At 40.1% G+C, this 18,303-nt stretch overlaps 1 protein-coding gene across 1 annotated transcript in view; it reads right to left on the bottom strand.

The window, feature by feature from the left end:
- The window catches only part of USH2A (usherin), a 710,400-nt gene that overhangs the window by 32,460 nt on the left and 659,637 nt on the right, over positions 1-18,303 (bottom strand). Inside the window, exons 61-63 of the mRNA XM_021698433.1 lie at positions 13,392-13,619; positions 7,419-8,935; positions 4,354-4,675 (exon numbers count right to left, since the gene is read on the bottom strand). Of these exons, the coding sequence (XP_021554108.1) occupies positions 4,354-4,675; positions 7,419-8,935; positions 13,392-13,619 (2,067 nt within the window). The remainder of the gene's footprint in view (positions 1-4,353; positions 4,676-7,418; positions 8,936-13,391; positions 13,620-18,303) is intronic.

The raw sequence follows: 18,303 nt of genomic DNA, 5'->3' as shown, positions 1-18,303 counted from the left end.
TTGCTTGCTGAACAATGAAGAACTTCCCCACACAGAATTTGGAGGTTTATACTATATAGATGAGTACAGCCTGAATGTGAAAGTGTTGAAGATAGGAATGAGTACTGTCTGTGAAAAGTATCACATTGGATTTTGTAAATATTCTGTCGAACAGGAAGCCTGTAATCTCCATGTAAGGAAAAGATCTGTGCACTGAAGAATTTCGTTTAGTGAAGATGCATCTCATTTATGTATGAATCACTCATTGGCAGCGTTTTTGAGAATTAGGTTTTGGTAAACTAAATTGTTTTTGAAATTCACTGAGAATGCTTGTTCTCTAATGAGACTCCGCATCATGTGGTTCTGCAGAGACACCCCATCCATCTTGTGAAATATAAAAAGGCACTTCCAAATTTCTACGATTTCTATTTCAGATCTTACTGTTATTATTAAAGCTGATCCTTCAGAATCTCTGGAAGCTGTGCCAAAATGAATCAAATTAGAAAAATCCCATTTTAAGTGGTGGTGAATGTTATAACTCTTACTACCAAAGGCCAGGTCTTCTAAGTGAGAAACAAAGCAAAATAAAATGCCAACAGAAAACAAACAAAATCCATGAGGAAGAGTAGAAGACATTATTTGATTAACTGAGACACAAACTTTACAGATAATATATTCTGCCCCCCACCCCCTTTCAGCTTCATACCAAAACAATAGGACTCTTGTTTAGGGAAGTCATGGATAGACCAAGGTAAATAAGTTGGTCATCAATTATCATCATGGAAATTAGGCACTTGTGGGGAGCTAGCTTCACTTATTTAGGCAATCGGTTTATGATGGTTTAGGACTGTGATTCTCAGCCCTGGCTGCACATTAGAATCACCTGGGGACCTTTTGAAACGCACTGATCCCTGGACCTATCCCAGAATCAGAACTACAGGGGGATGGAACCAGGGCATGGGGAACATGGTTAAAGTTCCCCAGGTGATTCTAATGTGCAGCCAGGGCTGAGAGCCACTGAATTAGGAAATCACCACTTGAAAATCTGGCTTAAGTAGCATAACAAAAATGCTGAAAAAAAAAAAAAAAAAAAGGGTTGTGGACCATCAAAGCTGCTTATTAAAAATACAGATTGCTGAGAATCCCCATCCTCACCCCTTGGAATCTGCACTTTGAACATGCTTTTTTGGGTAATCCTTTGTTACTAGAAACACAAGGAGCCAGTATGTTTAAGATGTTGATGTATTACTGAAAACTTAGAAGGTGCCTATAATTTAACAAGGCTTTTGCCCACCTTCAGACATGACAGTCACCAAGCTGGTTCTATGAACTGTTGTGAGCTAAGTGACACTGGCTGGACCTCACCCTCCAAGATCTCCGGAGTGAGGGATGCCCCTTTCTTTCAGTAAGAATCCCTTTCTCCACATAGTTCCTGTCCCTTCGGTCCATCGGAACTCATCCACTCGATACTCTTTTCTCCCAGAGCTCTATCACGCCCATAGCTCCATCTGTCAAGTGATGGGTGAATTTACACTAAGAAGTGCTGCCTTGGCTTTCCCACATAATAAATTTTGGCAGCTGCCTTCAGTGACTTAACTCCAAAACAGAAATGGGTACAATGTACAGGGTCATGTAGGAACGTGGCGGACAGCAGTATCTGACGCCCTCAGGGCACACCATGTGGAAGACCACCCACCCAATTACAGATCATCACCACCCTTTTGATTAATAGGTCCAAACCTCTGGGCAGTTTCTCAGTTCTTTGGTTTTATTCCAAGAAATATAAATTACCTCAAAAACACAATCCTCTGCAGAAGGGTCAAATCATTGACAGATGTTGGGTGGGAATCAATGCCTCTAGGACAATGAAGGTATTTTGTGAAAGGCAACTTGCAGATGAAGTAACCCTCAGACAGGTTTGAGAGCAAAGCAAATTCATCTCAATGGCAAAATGTTCTTTTGTAAAAGGGAAATCAATTCTTTTCGTACGTTACGTCCTAAATGGCTTCTGCAAGCTTAGTCAGGGTCTATGTAGATTCAGCAGTTACACAGGCTAAATAAATCTAACATTTTAATTCATTTTTTTCAGGATTTAGTCTAAACTTCTCAAAATATTTCCTGTAAGAACTGGGTTTTGGGCAGATAGGCTAGATTTTACCCTCCTGCTTCTTATGTTGTAACAAGGTAGGATTAGTTAGTAAGTGCAAATTTGAGATCAGTTTGTTAGGAAACCCCATTAAATACTTCCATTGGGTGGACTGAGTATGGAGGAGAAGCATGACCCAGAGCTGACAGAGTTACAAAAGAAACTCTCCTCTGAATTGTGGGTCCCTTGGTTCCTGCTTGTCCTTAGCTCCCAGTAAGAAATCCCACTAGAGCTAAGACATATGCATGAGGTTTACCATTCTTTAAAAAACTGGTGTAAGACTTCAGTGGATCAACTCGCCAATTATTGAACCCAGTGGCACAACATAATGCCAAAGAAGCTATCATCGCTGGCTTGCTTTCAGTATCTATGGGTCATTTAGTTTCATCTAATTAGAAGCCAAACATTTCTTGCTGATTCCACTCAGCTCTGTCACAATGGTGTGCTTTTATTCATAAGGGAGGACAGATAATTGAGAATAGAAGAGTCTTTGATAATTTGACACTTTTTTTAGTAAAGATATAGAGAAAAGAACAAAAGGGTGGCCGGCTACACAGATTCTGGTTGTTTCTGATACTATTTTGTTTCCAGCTGTGGTATCAATAAGCATTTTGTTTCTTTATGATATAAACCACAATCCTTTCCCTAAACCCTTGGGGCCTGATGTGTTTTTAGATAATTTTGGTTTTTTTTTTTCAGATTATGAAAAGGTAATGAAATACCTATACTGTATATTTTGTAATATCTGCAGAATGATCTGGTAATAAAACATGACATTTCTGTAGCAAAACATATAAATATTCGTATTAGATGGGATAAATAAATGCTATAAATAGTTTCAAGTTTGTTCAGATTGCATTTTGCTGCCAAATGAGTGGTGCCAAACCTAGAAAAAACTTTTAGCTTTGGAAATGGAAACAAGGGATTATGGATACATATCTGTGTATTTCTCCAAACCATTCAAGAATCTCTTTATATTTTCAATTTTTACTAACTTCCTTGGGTAATTTGTCTCATACATTATTGGCCCAAAATATACTGTTCTCACACTTAAAATGTTACCTCTAATCACTGTACTCATTGATTTGCCCAACATATTTCTGGTGACTTAGTGATTTTATTATTTCTGGTTATGGTAAGCCTTTCAGGGTTCAGCTTCCTCTTTTAGAAAATCACGCTTGGCATTGTGCCTGGCACTTAGTGCTTGTATCAGTCAGCAAGCTTCTGACTGCAAGCAAGAGAAACTGGTTCTGACTTATGCAAAAGGGAGTTTATTGGGAGTACATGGAATTAAGAGAATAGTTGAAGAACCATGCCTAGAAATAGCAGGGATAAGAAAAGCTTTTGGACTGAGGTTAGGGATATTTTATCAGGACTTCTTACCTCTGCCTTTTAAAATTCTGAGTCACTGTCCTGAAGACCAAACCCTAGGTGAATCTGAGAGGCTGAACACAGCTCCTGCGTCCACCACTTGGTTAGGAGATAACCCTACACATTCACTGATTGACATTCCCACCAGACCTGAGCAAGGGGTGGGGGAATCATACCCTCCCAACCCCCCACCCCCCACCAGAAATGGAGTTGCTATCACAAGAAAAAGAAAAAAACACTCTGAGAGCGAAACAAAGTGAACCTAACAGAAGTCCTCTAAAGATTTCAAAATATTTTCAGAATATTTTTCTTAATTCATGGCATTTTAGGCATATGCAAAGTCCTATTTTTTTAGACTGCTCTCATACAAAACTAGCTTCACCCCCATGCACAGGTTCGTTGTTTTCCTGTAGACATTTCTCAACACTCCATATCGTTCTTGGCACAGGGGGTGAAGGTACTTGCCACTGGGTTTTATTCTATCTTGGTACAATTAAGGAGTTATTTTCAAAGTGATTTTTTCACAAGGAGTGTTTCCTGCCAAGGCAACACTGACAGAGAGAAGCTTAATGGTAGAAATCACTTCATTAATAAGGAATGCAAATACTTCACCTGAAATTTACATAAGAATAACAAGCATATACCACATGGATCAAGAACAAAGAAAATGAAGCAGGCAAATGAATACTGTCTTTCCTCCCTCATTTACTGCTTAAAAAATTTTAAAGGATATTATTAAATCCCTTAAGCCCCATGTTTCTTTAAGTGGCTTTTCAAATTGCAAGGGATTTTTACAGGCAGGTGCTGATGTGTGCCCGCAATCTCAGTGTGAATTGTCGATAATACACATTTCTTACCTGATACTCATATTCTGTGAAAGGCGATAGTTCGAAATCCGTAAAAGAGCTTGAGCTTCCATTATAGGTTAACACTGGATTTGATTTTGCAGGCCGAGTTGCGATTTGTCTTCTGTATACCTCATAATATAAAACTCTTCCATTTGGCTGAAGTGGTCCCATCCACGAAAGGGCAACTGTGGGCTGGAATCCACCTGGAGCCATCCGTACCTCTAGATGGGGTGGGGGCTGCATCAGAGGTGCAACCTCGGGGGTCTGTAGGGATGTCCAGTCACTTGACGCACATCCCAGCATGGTGCAGGCTTGAACTCGTACTTCATACCTTCAGGATACAAGGCAGAAATTACCCATAATTGGCAAAACAGATTTTCATGGAAAGAATATTTACAAGACTGCTTTCCAGATAAAAAGAGACTATTTGCTGAAAAGAAAAAGACAAATCAGTTTACATTTATTCTTATCTATAGCTAAACCTTTTAAAGAACAACAAAGTCCTCTTTTTATAAAAATTTGAGAACATGTTAAATCCTCCTGGCTTCCCAAACTAAAACAAAAATTCTCAACTGTCTGGAAAGGGTGGGAACAATTCTTCCCTAAACAGGAATATAACTTTCAAGGTTCTCTCCAACATAAAAAATTCTGGTACTCTGCAGAATTACTTAACACAACAATGAAGAATGCAGATCTTAGGGGGTATGAACCAGTTTTCTGTAGCCCTGGGCTCTTTCTACCTCTGCAGCCGGAGCTGAATGATTCCCCAGGAATGTTTCCAGGTCACGAAGGAACATCATGGAGTTAAGGTCTCAGTGGTAATAAATCCCCTCACCTGATACCTGACATCTTAAAACAGGCTCTCTTACACCACACAAAGACCTTTTGGGGCCAAAGTTAACCCAGCTACATGCTAGATTATCAATCATGGAGACACCTTATCACCACCCAGTTAAACTCAACCAATCAATTATGTTTTGCCTCATAGTTGGTCTCCTGCCACCTGGAAAGGTCTATTTACATAGCTGGGACTTTCCCTTTCCAACAAGAGGGGCTTTTGTTAGTATTAAGTGCCTAGGGCTGTACCTAAGTGCTTTTTTCCCCTCTGTTCCCATGCCCCACTGATTTTATGACACCCCTGATTTTCCCTCCAGCTGCAGCCACTTTTCTATCTTTATTTCTTTTGGTTCCAGCATTTTCCTCTTCTCTTTTCTGCTTTCCCTCCTCTTATCTCTGCTTTCTGTTCTCTGCCTTGCTTTCTATTTCCCCTGTCCTCTTCCTTTTCCCCCTTCCCCTTCTTAATTACACTTCTTTCTTCTTTTGTGCCATCTTTCATTCCCCTTTTCTGCTCCTCCTTCTTCTCTGCTCCTCCCCTGCTTATCTCCACTGTGATGGGACTACTGGTTTATGGGTGGGGCGTCCATCCATCCGTGTGTTATGGCAGGTCTGACTCCTAACCAATTCTGCGCATTTCAATTTGCCACACATAGATTATTTGTTTTCTGGATTATCTGTGGTAGTTTTAAAATTCTGGTTCATATACCTTTTGCTACTTAGAGTATTCCCATGCTCCTTCTTCCTCCTGACCCACTCCAGGTACCCCCAGGAGGGCACACTAATTTGCAGTATTCAGTTAGCATTAAGCTGCTAGAAAAACCCCAAACTACATGAACCTCAATTTCATATAGAAATGGTATGTTGTTTTAAGTCATGAATGTCACTTACATCTTCAATGAGAGTGGAGAGCAAAGAGACATCTATTCTCGCCTTAAATATCACTGTCAGGCTTATCAGATGATCAAACTCCCCCCACCCCCAGCCTGTGAAAAGTGCTTCTTTCACACCTGGAAACCTTTTTTCTTTAGAAATCTTTTTGGCTGAGAGTTTCAAAGGGGAGCAAGTTGATACGATTCTTCAAACTTGCAGGCACCAGTCAAGTAAAGAGGAAGCCAGTATAAAATGTACAGCTCTGCAGCTAACCTGGGTCTTTTTTATGCCCCAAATGAGTGTAAGATAAAAGGCAACTCACACACTATGTGGATTAGCCATGAAAGATACCTGCGGAAGTTTTAATTACTGTTTAATATTTAATGCAACCTTAAATAATTGTCATGAGTAGATGCATAAGGCCATGAATGTTTCATTTAAACAGCACTATATATCAGAGATAATTATAGGAGGGATCTAATCTATACATCAGTAGATTACAATAATAGCTGAATTTTACCAGTGGTGGTTGGAAATCAACACTCTTTCAGCCTTTAATTTTTTTTAAGTGGTTCTGTTCATTTTACTAAATTTTAAGCATAAAATGTCTTTTATTACTCTTCTCACTGGGGATGTAAGTTACTTAAAATGTGATGGGGAAAAATGCCAAGTAATTCTTCAAGCTATAGGAAAAGGGCCAGTGGTAGGATTCCTTCATATGGAGAGCAGCACACATCCATGCACGTCGGAGAGCCCCGAGGGGGCCACTGAGAAATAGGAGGTAGCAAACTGGCACCATCCTGGGAAGTCATGACATCAGAGCTGGGGAAATCCTAAGGGGTTGGGGAAATAGAGTCCAGTGAGTCTCATTATCCCTGGAAGATGTGCTGGATTCAGGAAGAAGGCTCTCCCCAAAACAAAATTTGGGTCAGTCCAACTCTGGCTAGTAAGAGCTCTCATTGGTACTTTTTTCATATTTAAAATAATACCTAATTTTCTTCACTGCCTGGATTAGATAATACCATCTGGGTTCCCCCAACTGTCCAGGGGCTTGGATGTTTTCTGGAGGAACTAGACTCAGGGAAGGGGCCCATCTCTGTGACTTGTTCCAGACATTGTGGTGAATTGCAAACATTTCTGAAAAACTGACTCTCAGGATGTCACCTGCAAGAATGCTCTCTAGAAGTTACACAAGCAAGTTTTGACCGGATGAGGGCGTGTTTAGTCTACTGTCAATGGTTAAGGGGTTGGGGGCTGGGGATATCACCCATCTTGCTTTTAGAGTTTTCATTTGAACTGACGGAGGGCTCTCATGCTATAGAAAGGTCAGTGGCTTACTCTTAGCAAATCTGGAGTTGGCTACGTACCTGTGAAACGGCTTCAGCTGGTCTACTACGAATGACTGTGTGTCAAAAGAATTATGAGTTGTATTGATGTGTATGATTTTTGTTTCTTTTTCAAACAGCTCTCGGATAAAGAGGGTATAATTGACAATATGGCCATTTGTCCTCATGGGAGTGTCCCAGTTCACTAAAATCTGTTGCGGACCCTTGGCCTTTAATTTTGGAGGTTCTATCCCTGAAGGTGCTGAGGGGCTGGTTCTATCTTTGATGAGTGGACTCAAAACACCCCCTTGGCTGTTGTTGGCAGTCACTGTGTAGCCGTACTCCACACCTGGGGTGAGAGTAAAATCATGATAGCGAGTTTCCAGGCCAGTATAGACAATGGTTCCATCCCGTCTAAGTTCATAACTTCTGATTTGGCCGTTTGGTTTTCTGGGAGGTTTCCAGGTGATTTCTATGGATTCTGAGCCGGTGACTTGCAGTTTTGGAGGGTCCATGTTCTGCGGTGGGGCCTCCATGGTCCAGGCAGATTTGGATGCACTAGCCGTACAGCCCCCATTGGTGCAAGCTTCCAGGGAGAAATTATACTGAGTATAAGGCTGTAGGTCAGAAACCAGCAGGGACAGGCTCTGCCCAGCAAGGTACTCCTTACCGTCCAACCTAAGCAAATATTTAGTGATCTTTCCATTTTGAATTGATGGTGGTGCCCACGATACATTTATTTGAGTGGCGTTGATGGTCCGGAGAGCTGGAGGGCTGACTCCTGCTGGAGCAGCCTCGGGAGTGGTAAAGCTGGTGGTTTCGCTGGTGGAGCAGCCTCCATCTGAGCAGGCTATGACTGCATAACTGTACGTGGAAAATGGAAGCAGGTCTTCATCAGTATAATTGAAAGTCACAGCATCAAAGCTGAAAGGATAGAGCACTCCGTTCCTTTGAAGTTTATATGACTGGATAATACCATTAGACTGTTCTGGCGGGATCCAGGAAATCAGCAGTTTTGGAGGATTCATAGATACACAGGCTACCTCAGGTGGAGAGAGACCTTCTGGAGGAGCCGGCATTGTCCTTACTACATTCCAAGAGCTACATGTGTGGCCTGCTGAATTCCAAGTGTGGATTTTGTACCCACACTGCGTCCATGGCTGCAAACCAGTGTCATTATACATAAATGTGTTCCTTTCAGTATTATATTCTGTGAAAACAATTTTCTCATCGGCCTGGATTGTCTGATTTCCCCAAGCTTTTCCCTCGAAACACCTGCGAATCACTTCATAGCGAATTATCTTTCCGTATGGGTGAAGAGGCTCAGACCAGCTCAGCTCAATGCTGGTGGAGCCTACAGACTGGATCGCAGGAGCCAGCTGAGAGTGGGGAGGGGCTTCATCTGTCCACAGAGGCTGGGGCACTGAGTGTGCACAGCCCACCCTGGTGCAGGCCTCCAGGATCAGCGTGTAGAGAGTGAAAGGGACCAGGCGTCGGAAGAGAAACTGCCGATTCAAGCCAGTGTACTCCAGGATACCCTCACTGAAGATGTTGTAGGTCTGGAGGAAGACGAGAAGAAGAGGGAAAACAAGGTGTAACATATGATTTCTTGGTGTAGCTATTTCATCCCTTTAACCTTCTCTCCCTCCCATTCCTCATCTTGATGGTCCTAATCCAGATGAAGCACTCTGATATTAATTTTGGGAATGTGATATTTTCTAGTTAATGTAAAGTCCACGGAAAGAATAACACTGGTTTCCTTTGCCTTTTTTTTTTTTTTCTTTTTAAGGTTGGATATCATATAAGCACGTATTTAACAGCTAAGGACTATAGAAGCTGGTTCTTCGACTTAACAAGTAAAATAGGTTTCCTCCTATTTTATGTTTTTTAAAAATAAGGAAAAGTATTCAAATCCCCTGTTTTATAGATGATGAGCACTTTGGATCTCATTCTGAGTGGGGTAAGTAGGGCCTATCTACATTGTCTATCTCTTGCAGCATTTATTGGAAAATGGAGTTATAATGCTTAACCATTTGTACCAGGGTGCCAGGGCTGAAAATGTCTGTGTATCCATGTGTGGGCACACATACATACACATATATGCATATATGTATTATACATATATACACAAATATAGATACAAACTTTGATGACTAGAAGATGGAAAAAACCACACTGTTTTCTCTTGCATGCCATGGGAGAATTGATTGCTCCTTTGGAGCAAAGTATTCTTCTGTTCTGGGGGAAACCATCTGAATATTCGTCATATAAATGTAGAGCAAATTTTTATCCCATATTATTCATCCTTCTTTGGGAAAGATGGGATGTAACAACTTGAATGTAGATGTTTTTATACAGTGATTTCCTGCCCTTCTCCAGCCTCGATGCACCTGAGAGATATGATACATTCCTGTGGTTGGTAGTGACTCTCCAGGATGGCATCCCTCAAGAGGAGCTGGAGTGTACATCAGAATCCCTTGGGAGGCACATCTAGTTCAAAACACTCCACAGGCAAAATTAACTTGGACTGCACTGTTGATATACTTTTTGTTATTTAAGATTAAATAGCCTAGATTTTGGAAATCGATTTATGTTGGATTATTGTATTTCAGTGTGATTTTTTTTCTAGTTGGGTTCCTAGAGCAAGACCACACCCCCGAGGGACGGGAAATAGTGTATTTTCTGAAGAGAGCTTAGCTTCCATAATCAATTTGAAAGCCTCTATGAGTCCCTGAGCTCCCTCATATTCACCTAGTAAATCTCTAACTAGTATTAAATATAGCTTTCCCTCTGTACCTTAGCTTCTAACTGGGTTTAGGGAAAAACACTTGAATATTCTGACTGGTCTCACTTTAAATACCTTACTATAAATTTTAAGTGGGTGATTCCCCACTTGTAGGTCTATTCCATTCCCCCATATGTTTGCTCTTTCATTTTCCAAAGTGATTCTTTCATATCTTCTCCTTTCCCCACCAACTGCCATCACCCTCTTCTGTCCCTCATTGTTGACAGAACCACATACTTGACTAGGGAAATAGAAGCAGTCAAAAGGGAATATATTCTCATGTTATATATTATCATCACCATGTCCATGTGAATCTAGACTTACAGTGTGTGCCCTCCTTCCTTATGCTCTGGATGAAGTATCTCTGCCCCTGTGGAGCCCACCTGAGCTCCGGATCCCATACCCGCTCCTTCCTACAGATTTCACTCCTGCAATCATTCTCATTATCTCTTGCATCACCAATTTATCTCCTCTACTGGGCTATTTCTCTTAGTGGTTAAATGTATTCTAGTATCTTTCACTGATTTTTAAATAAAACTTCTTGACACTCTAGTTCCCCAGCTACTGCCCTGTTTTTCTGCTTCTCATCTATACTTCTTTAAAGAGTTGGGGTCCTCATTCCTGCTATTTTCTCCTCAAGCCATCCCAACCTGGTTTCTCATTTTGCCACTTGATCTTCTTGTCAAGGTCACAATGATTACCTCGTTTCCAGGTCCAGGATGACTTCTCTGCCTTCACTCCACTTGATCTCTCAACAGCATTGGACATACTTTCTCCACAGTTTTGGGATGCCCCACTCATCTACCTGTCTTTCTACCCCACTTGCCTCTTCTGAGTCTCCTTTGCTGGCCCCACTTCTTCCTCTTGACCTTCTGTATTCCTCAGAGCTTGATCCCAGTCTCTCATCATCTCTAGTTATATTCTCTCCATACCTGATCTCCTCTAGGCCCATGGGTTTAGATGCCACCCATATATGAATGGATTCTAAAAATAGAGTTCTAGACTTATACCTCCAGCTGTCTACTTGTCCCTTCAAACCTGTACACTTTCCAACCTTATCTTCTCAGTCAATGACTCAAGGCCTGAATATCCTTTTTCCTTCTTGTTTCACATCCAGTCCATTAACAGATCTTGTCAAGTTTGCTTTCTGGATATATCTCCAATCCACCTACATCTTCTACCCTCACAGCTCCCACTCTAATTCAAGCCACATAAATTCTACCCTAAATTTTTAGTATCTTCCAAACTCCACTGGTCTTCTTAGAGTCCATTTTATACATAGCAGCCAGAGTGATTTTGGAAAACATAAATTTGACTATGCTATTTAATTGCCTAAACCCTTCAGTAATTTTTCATCGCACTTAGAATAAGTTCCAAACTCATCACAGCCCACAAGGTTGGACACAGTCTACCTCCTACCAATCTGCCATTCTCATCTTTCTCTCCCCGCACCCCTCCGATGCTTCAACCACACTGGCTTTCTTCCCTTCATTTGAATGCACCAAGTTCATTCCTGGCTTCAGGCCCTGCATTTGCTGTTCACTTTGTCTGGAACATTTTGCTCTCATATCTTCACATGACTGACTCGGTCTTGTCATTCAGGGCTCAGCTCAAATGTCAACTCAATTCAAATGATCATCCATTCTAAAATAGCTCGAGCAGGCATAATTACATTATTCTGTTTAATTTTCTTTATAGTTTTCATCCTTTTCTGAAATTCTCTTATTTGTGTACTAGGTTTTTGTTTGCTTCTCTGTACCCCCACCATTCGTGTGTGTGTATGTGTGTGCACGCACGTGCATGCACACACACACACACACACACACACAGGTAAGGTGTGTGACAGCAGGGATCTTGCCTGTCTTGTTTACTCCTGAATAAATGCCTGGCACTTAGTAGAAGCTCAATAAATATTTGGTGAAATGTAAGTGAAGATAAAGGAGTAGATATTCCTATGTCAATCATGCCAGGAAGAGGCAGACACTGGAATGGGAACCAAACACTCATAAGGAGGAGCGCTTTGATGGGTATGAGGAGAGAGACTCTTTTCTCTGATGGGATCTTAGGGCTGTGGCTTGGATTTTGAGACCCTGGATCCTACGACTCAAGCCTCCTGCCCTGGACTGGGGGAAGTCGGGCACTGTCACATGTAGGCAGGCTTGTAGAAGGCAGCTTGCTTCTGCTGCCTGTAGCAGGCCTGGAGCTTGACTGAGAGGCAGCCCTTGTACTAAGCAGTGAGGTGAGGCTGCTACATGGAGGCCCACGAGGATGGGCCTGGGCCTGTGAGCTGTAGTTACAGTTCTAAGTTGTTGCTGTAGGTAATTTCTGCTGTCATCTTCCTTATAGGGTTTTTAGGGAAGCTTTCTCCAAAGTTACAGCTTAGTCTCAAATGTTCTATGTGGAATTAATGGGGGACTCTTTGCCACCTTGAGAAGGAGTGGTCAAGGAGAGGCAGTGCCTACAGGAGCAGCCATCCCAGCCTGCAGAAGGCAGTCGATCGGGGCCTGAGTGGTGGTCCAGGGCTAGAGGCAGCCACAGACTGACAGGTAAGTCACCCCAGCTGTTGGGAGGAACAGCCAAAAGGGAAATGAAGACTGGCTTGCATGTGGGTGATCATTCAAAGTAAAAAAATGCAGTCTAATAATAGAAATGCAACCTTATTTGTGCTCACAGACTGGTAAAACCTGAGATGCACCTAGGACATTAGTAAGACTGCTCTTCATGGCTATGCATGGAGGCGGGGGCGTTAACAGACATGGGGGGCTTCCTGTCTTCTGCTCAGTGAGCTCTGCTCAAGCACAAATTAGGCAAGACTTAAGCAAATAACTGGGCAGGATAATTCAGGAGGCAGTAGGAACAGTCATTTAGAGTTCAGTTTTGGCGTGACTTCCTGACTTAAAATTGCAATTCGATCATTTGGAATGTGGGCTTGGACAATTATTTAGCTTTTATAAGCCTCATGAAATTTAGTGGCACCTACCTGGTAGGGTTGATGTGCAAATTAAATGAGATAATCCACGGAGAGCACTTAGCCCAGTGTTGGGTTCATAGGAAACATAATACATGGGAGCTAGTTTTTCCCATCTATGATTAAGTGCCTGGAGGATCTATCAAGGAGGATTAAACAGATGGTGAAGGGTGTTTTCCCACAGTGACCTGATGGCATGTCAGGGCTCATTTATTTATCTGGAGAACACCAAACATGATTTCATATTCAGAGTAGACGTTACCTTAATCACACCATTGGTTCTCACAGGCTCTGACCACTGTAACAACAACGCCCGGCCGTTCTCTTGCTGTTCTACGGTAAAGTTGCTCAGTCCACTTGGGGAAGATTCTAGGGTTTGAACCACAGTCCAGGGGCTTGAAACTTCTCCTGCCTGGTTTGTGGCCACAATTCCAATGTGATATGTTGTGAATGGTTCTAACCCAAACAGGTGGGCTTGAAGGCTCATTCCCTGCACGAAAATTAACAGGTTAGTTTTCTTTTAGAAGCTGCTAATAATTGCTGGAAGATCATTCTCTGACCAAGGTATAGTAGCAATGACAGCAAAAATATCACAACAGAGTTTTTGAATTATTAAGAAAACAATGTGTTTTTTTTATTGTTCTTCACACCTGAATAAATTATCTAATGTTGTGTAATTTCAGACATACACAAAATATGGATTAGATAGGATCCTTGCCTTTCCAGAGTTTGCAACCCAGAGGATGTGATATATAACATAAAAAAAAAAAAATCTTTGATGCTTTAGGTCAGTGCTACATCCAGCTCATGGTGGAAATCAGTGGCACCAAGTTTCATGACAAAGAATGGGATAATCTTAAGGGTTTGGAGATCTAACTGGAACAGTTCATCTCCAGCACCATTTGTTTACACATACGACTCTCTCTAGTCTCCCTCTCTCATTCTCTTGGTATTTATATCTTACAAATGCAGTAAAACAGACACAAGAAAACAAAACAACAAGCAAACTGAACTATGAATGCACAAACACTCTTAGAGAAGTCTACTAGTGATATACATGTGAAAATATTCTCATTTGTTAAAAACACCATAACTAGAACCATCAAACTTACCAAAAGTAATTGTTAGCTAGGCTTTGAGAATTTGGTTTTTGTTGATTTAAAAGAAAAAAAAAAAAAAGGATAGTAGAATTAAGGTGTTTTTTTTTTTTTTCTTCCTGCTTGGAGAGAACATTTAACATATTTTACATAACTAAAAGCTGGAACTAAAAGTCTTCATGTTTTGAAAGAGCCCAAGGTGCTCTTTCTACATCTGGGCTGGATGGATATGTCTGTTTACAAATAGCAATTATGTCTGAAAGTGGACCGTTAATATGTATATAGGTAAACACACACACATACACACAGACACATACAGACACAGAAACACCCAGAGACACACAGACACACAGACACATACACACTTTCTTTTGCGTACTATACGTGATTAATCATGAGGAAGTTTTGACTCGCTTAATGGGATATTTATGCTTAATGGTGTGTAAGATCAGGTTTGGTTTATCAGATGTTTAAATATGACAGTTTTCAATTGTCTTCCCCTTGGTGGATACAAAAGGACAAATGGGGGGGAGAGAAGAAGAGGTTATTTCTGAGAGTAGATACCTGAAAGCATCAAACAAAATTATGTGAATGGAAATTCTCCTTAAGGTAGAGGCATCCAAATATTATTTTGAATAAAATCTAAAACAAGGTGGCGAAATCAAACTGAACCATTTTCCAAAAAACTGGTCAGACAAAACCAAAACACATCGCAGAAATAATTTTTGACACTGTTTCCTCACATTCTTGGTTATAAGTTTCAACTGTTAAATGTCTCTTACTATGTGTTAAACACAAGCAGAGAAAATACAATTTCCTTTATTTATCAAAAACTTGTAAGTTAATTTTCCTCTTTCGATAAGTCCCATTATGATATTACATGCTAACCTCTTGAAATCTTTTAATATTTAAACATTTGCTAAGCGACCAGACTCTGAAACAAATTTTATAGAAATACTAATTTCTCTTTTTTAAAATATTAAAAGTTAGATCATAAATATTTAAAACTTATTTCTCCACAACATTGGATTGGTCTTTTAGATAAATACAGCACAGAACTAGAATGACCATAATGAATATTAAATCTGAAGATGCTACAAGTCCCGATTGCAAACATTCTTTTCTGATAAATGATTCCTTTTCTGTAGAAATAGGGCAAACACGGGCAAGATTAATAATGCAAAAAAGAAAAACTCTTTGTTCAGAATATTCAGTAATAGATGCCAAAAAAGCATAAGCTCCAAAGCAAATAGTAATCACCTCTAACAGATTATATATAAAAAAGGTAGGCTGTTGGGGGACATTTAGAGATAGCTTTTGTCATAAGAAACATGAAAAGCATGTGGGCTATAAAGCAAAAACATATGTATATTGTCAATAGCAGCACCTGCTCAATTACAGTTTATTTCAGAGCTGAGAATTCCATTCAGCCCCTAGATGGCAATACTACCAAACACTTTTGGTAACATGAGTACTTAATGATTAACAACTGGCATTCAGTCATCCAACACACTCCAGGCAACCATTAAAAAAATAACAAAACTGATTTCATTATAGATCCTTTTAATAAACATTTATAGCTCAGATCCTCAGAAAGCAGAAGTATTCAGAACGCCCTGGCCTCAAAACATCCGCCATCTAATGTAGAAATATGACCTGCAGATCTCAAGTCGAAGTTCGTGCATGCCTGACACAGAGATCTTTAGAGGTTTATTCCTACAAAAGTTGATTACAGTAGTTGTTTTGCTTACTTTGGTCTGTATCTTAAAAGAAAAAAAAAAGAAAGAATCTCATATTGTAAATGTAAAGGAAATGTAAAGGAGAATTTTTATACATAAATTTATGCTGAGGACAAGTTCTCACATTGTGTTGTTATTTCTGAAGAGCTACAACACACACACACACACACACACACACCTTAAATAAGCCTCATTAATGACCATGCTTTTTGTCAATGTTTAGTAAAGGCCACATATAAAAAAATGCAGAAAATTTAAAAATGGCAAGACGATCCTTACCAATATATTCTTCAACATTTAAAGAAATCATTTACATTATTCTCTCTTGAATGGATTTCCAACACCAAAGTTCACTATTTTAGAATCCTGCTGTAAAATTTGGGCAGAGTTCATTCTGCGGATTGGGTTGTATCTTGTCTGTTTATTCAGTTACTTGGTTTTTTCCCCCTTAAATTCAGATTTGCTTGAACACTGTCTACCTTAAGTGTTTTGGATTAAATTCCTTCCTTTGGGGATGTAGTGTTCTCCGCTATTGACTAGTGAAAGTCATCATTAAAAACCCTTTTCTTCTCTTTCATTCCTCTGCTCCCCCTACTTCCATCCCCTGTGGAGATGATCTTGATTCAATACTCTTACTTCTTCCTCCTCATTGTCCTTATTTTGCTCCTTCTTTCCCTCACTCTTCCATCTTACTGATTCTTAGGAGATAGATTTCTTGTTATCCCCGATCTCTGGGCTACAAGCTTGTGCTCACTTCCCATCTGTCCTTGTCCTTCCCATGTTCACATCCACCTAATGTTCATATTTTTATTCTACAAGTATTTAACTACTTTTGTTAGGCAGCAGGTGGAAAGAATGATTCAACAGAGGAAAAGAGGCATAATCCAGTCTCTGCAATCTAATATTTCCAACGAGACTTAGCTTTTTTTTAAAAAAAAAACTTACATGCATAATGGTCAGAGTCTGGATCCAAATCCGTATGTCCTTTTATGAGACATAAAGACAAGACTCTCTGGAACACTTTGCCAGTTGAGGTTCTGCTGGCAATTTGAACTGCATTTTAACCTCTCAACTCTGCTCCTGGGGGCACATGAAACTACTTGGAGTCTTCAGCAGTCTGACAATTTTACACCATCTCCTCTGATTATTTTTGATGACTTGAAGTGCCCCAAAGGTGGCCATGGGGTCAATAGGTTTATGTAGGTTGAAAATGATCAAAAATTACCATTGATCTGTAGCTGTCAATAAAAGGCTGCGTGGGGAGACTCCCTGAACAAATGTTTAAACTGCATAAAGCAACCTAACTTAGTCATCTTTGAGTCTATTGATCTGATGATCCAGCAGTTTCCAAAGCTTTCCCTCTGGTCTTTGTGGTGCGTTTTCACTGAACCCACTTACCTTGGCCCTTAGGAATCTTTTTACCCTGCTCCTGGTAATGAACCAAAACAGTGGCATAGAGGTACTGCTGTGCTCATCAACAGAGTATTGTGTGTGCTTGTTACATGTTGGAAAGGGTTAATCTTCCTGGTCACCATCAACTTCATTCCCAGCTGATGGGGTTTCTTCTGTCTATACTCCTTATCATGGCTTATCATACACTCCTCATTTTAAAATGTGTGACTTTTGGCCTATAAATCCTAACCCGGTTACAGGATTCTTTTCCTTGTTAGTTATCATGAATGCCAAGATCCAGAGAATATGTCACATCAAAATTTTGCTTTCTTTTGTATAAAGAGAGCTTCAGAGGAATCTAAATTTAATTCTATTAACCTCTGTTTTCCTTGGTTGAACCATTTGGGTGCTTCTTCTTAGTTTTATCATAAGTTATAATTTTCCTGTAAATATAACAATAAACAAATGGTTATAGACAAGTTTCTGGTTTAGACTACAAATAAAACACGAGAAGTAGGAAAAGCTCTTATTTACTATTACTCTTATTTACTATTGCCTAAAAGCCATGGCTTTGGACAGAGTACAGCCAATCAATAGGATGATTTATATATTTTAATGCTGACAAATCAACACAAAATATTTTTGTAGATTTCTGAAAGCCAGATCATTTGAGGCATGGGTTCTGGAGGTCTATCTTCCTTTCCATTTATAAAGTTAATGTTTAACTTCTCCAAAGTTGATCAACATATTTATATCTAGTACTCATTTTGTAGAAGTCCCATCAGTCTCAATGCAGAAGTGATCTTTTATTACCCATAGCCAAATAATAGCCTTATTCTGAATACTTATCCATAGTTATCTAAGTATGAGACTTCCAAGCCTGCAAAATGTTAATACAGAAAATTTCCACTGATTTCACATGTGATTTACTTTACCACTGCTATCT

This window comes from Neomonachus schauinslandi, chromosome 6 (assembly GCF_002201575.2).
Source record: "Neomonachus schauinslandi chromosome 6, ASM220157v2, whole genome shotgun sequence".
Classification (NCBI taxonomy): domain Eukaryota; kingdom Metazoa; phylum Chordata; class Mammalia; order Carnivora; family Phocidae; genus Neomonachus; species Neomonachus schauinslandi.
The sequence above is the reverse complement of the archived record's forward strand: the minus strand, read 5'-3'. Positions and strand labels throughout refer to the sequence as shown.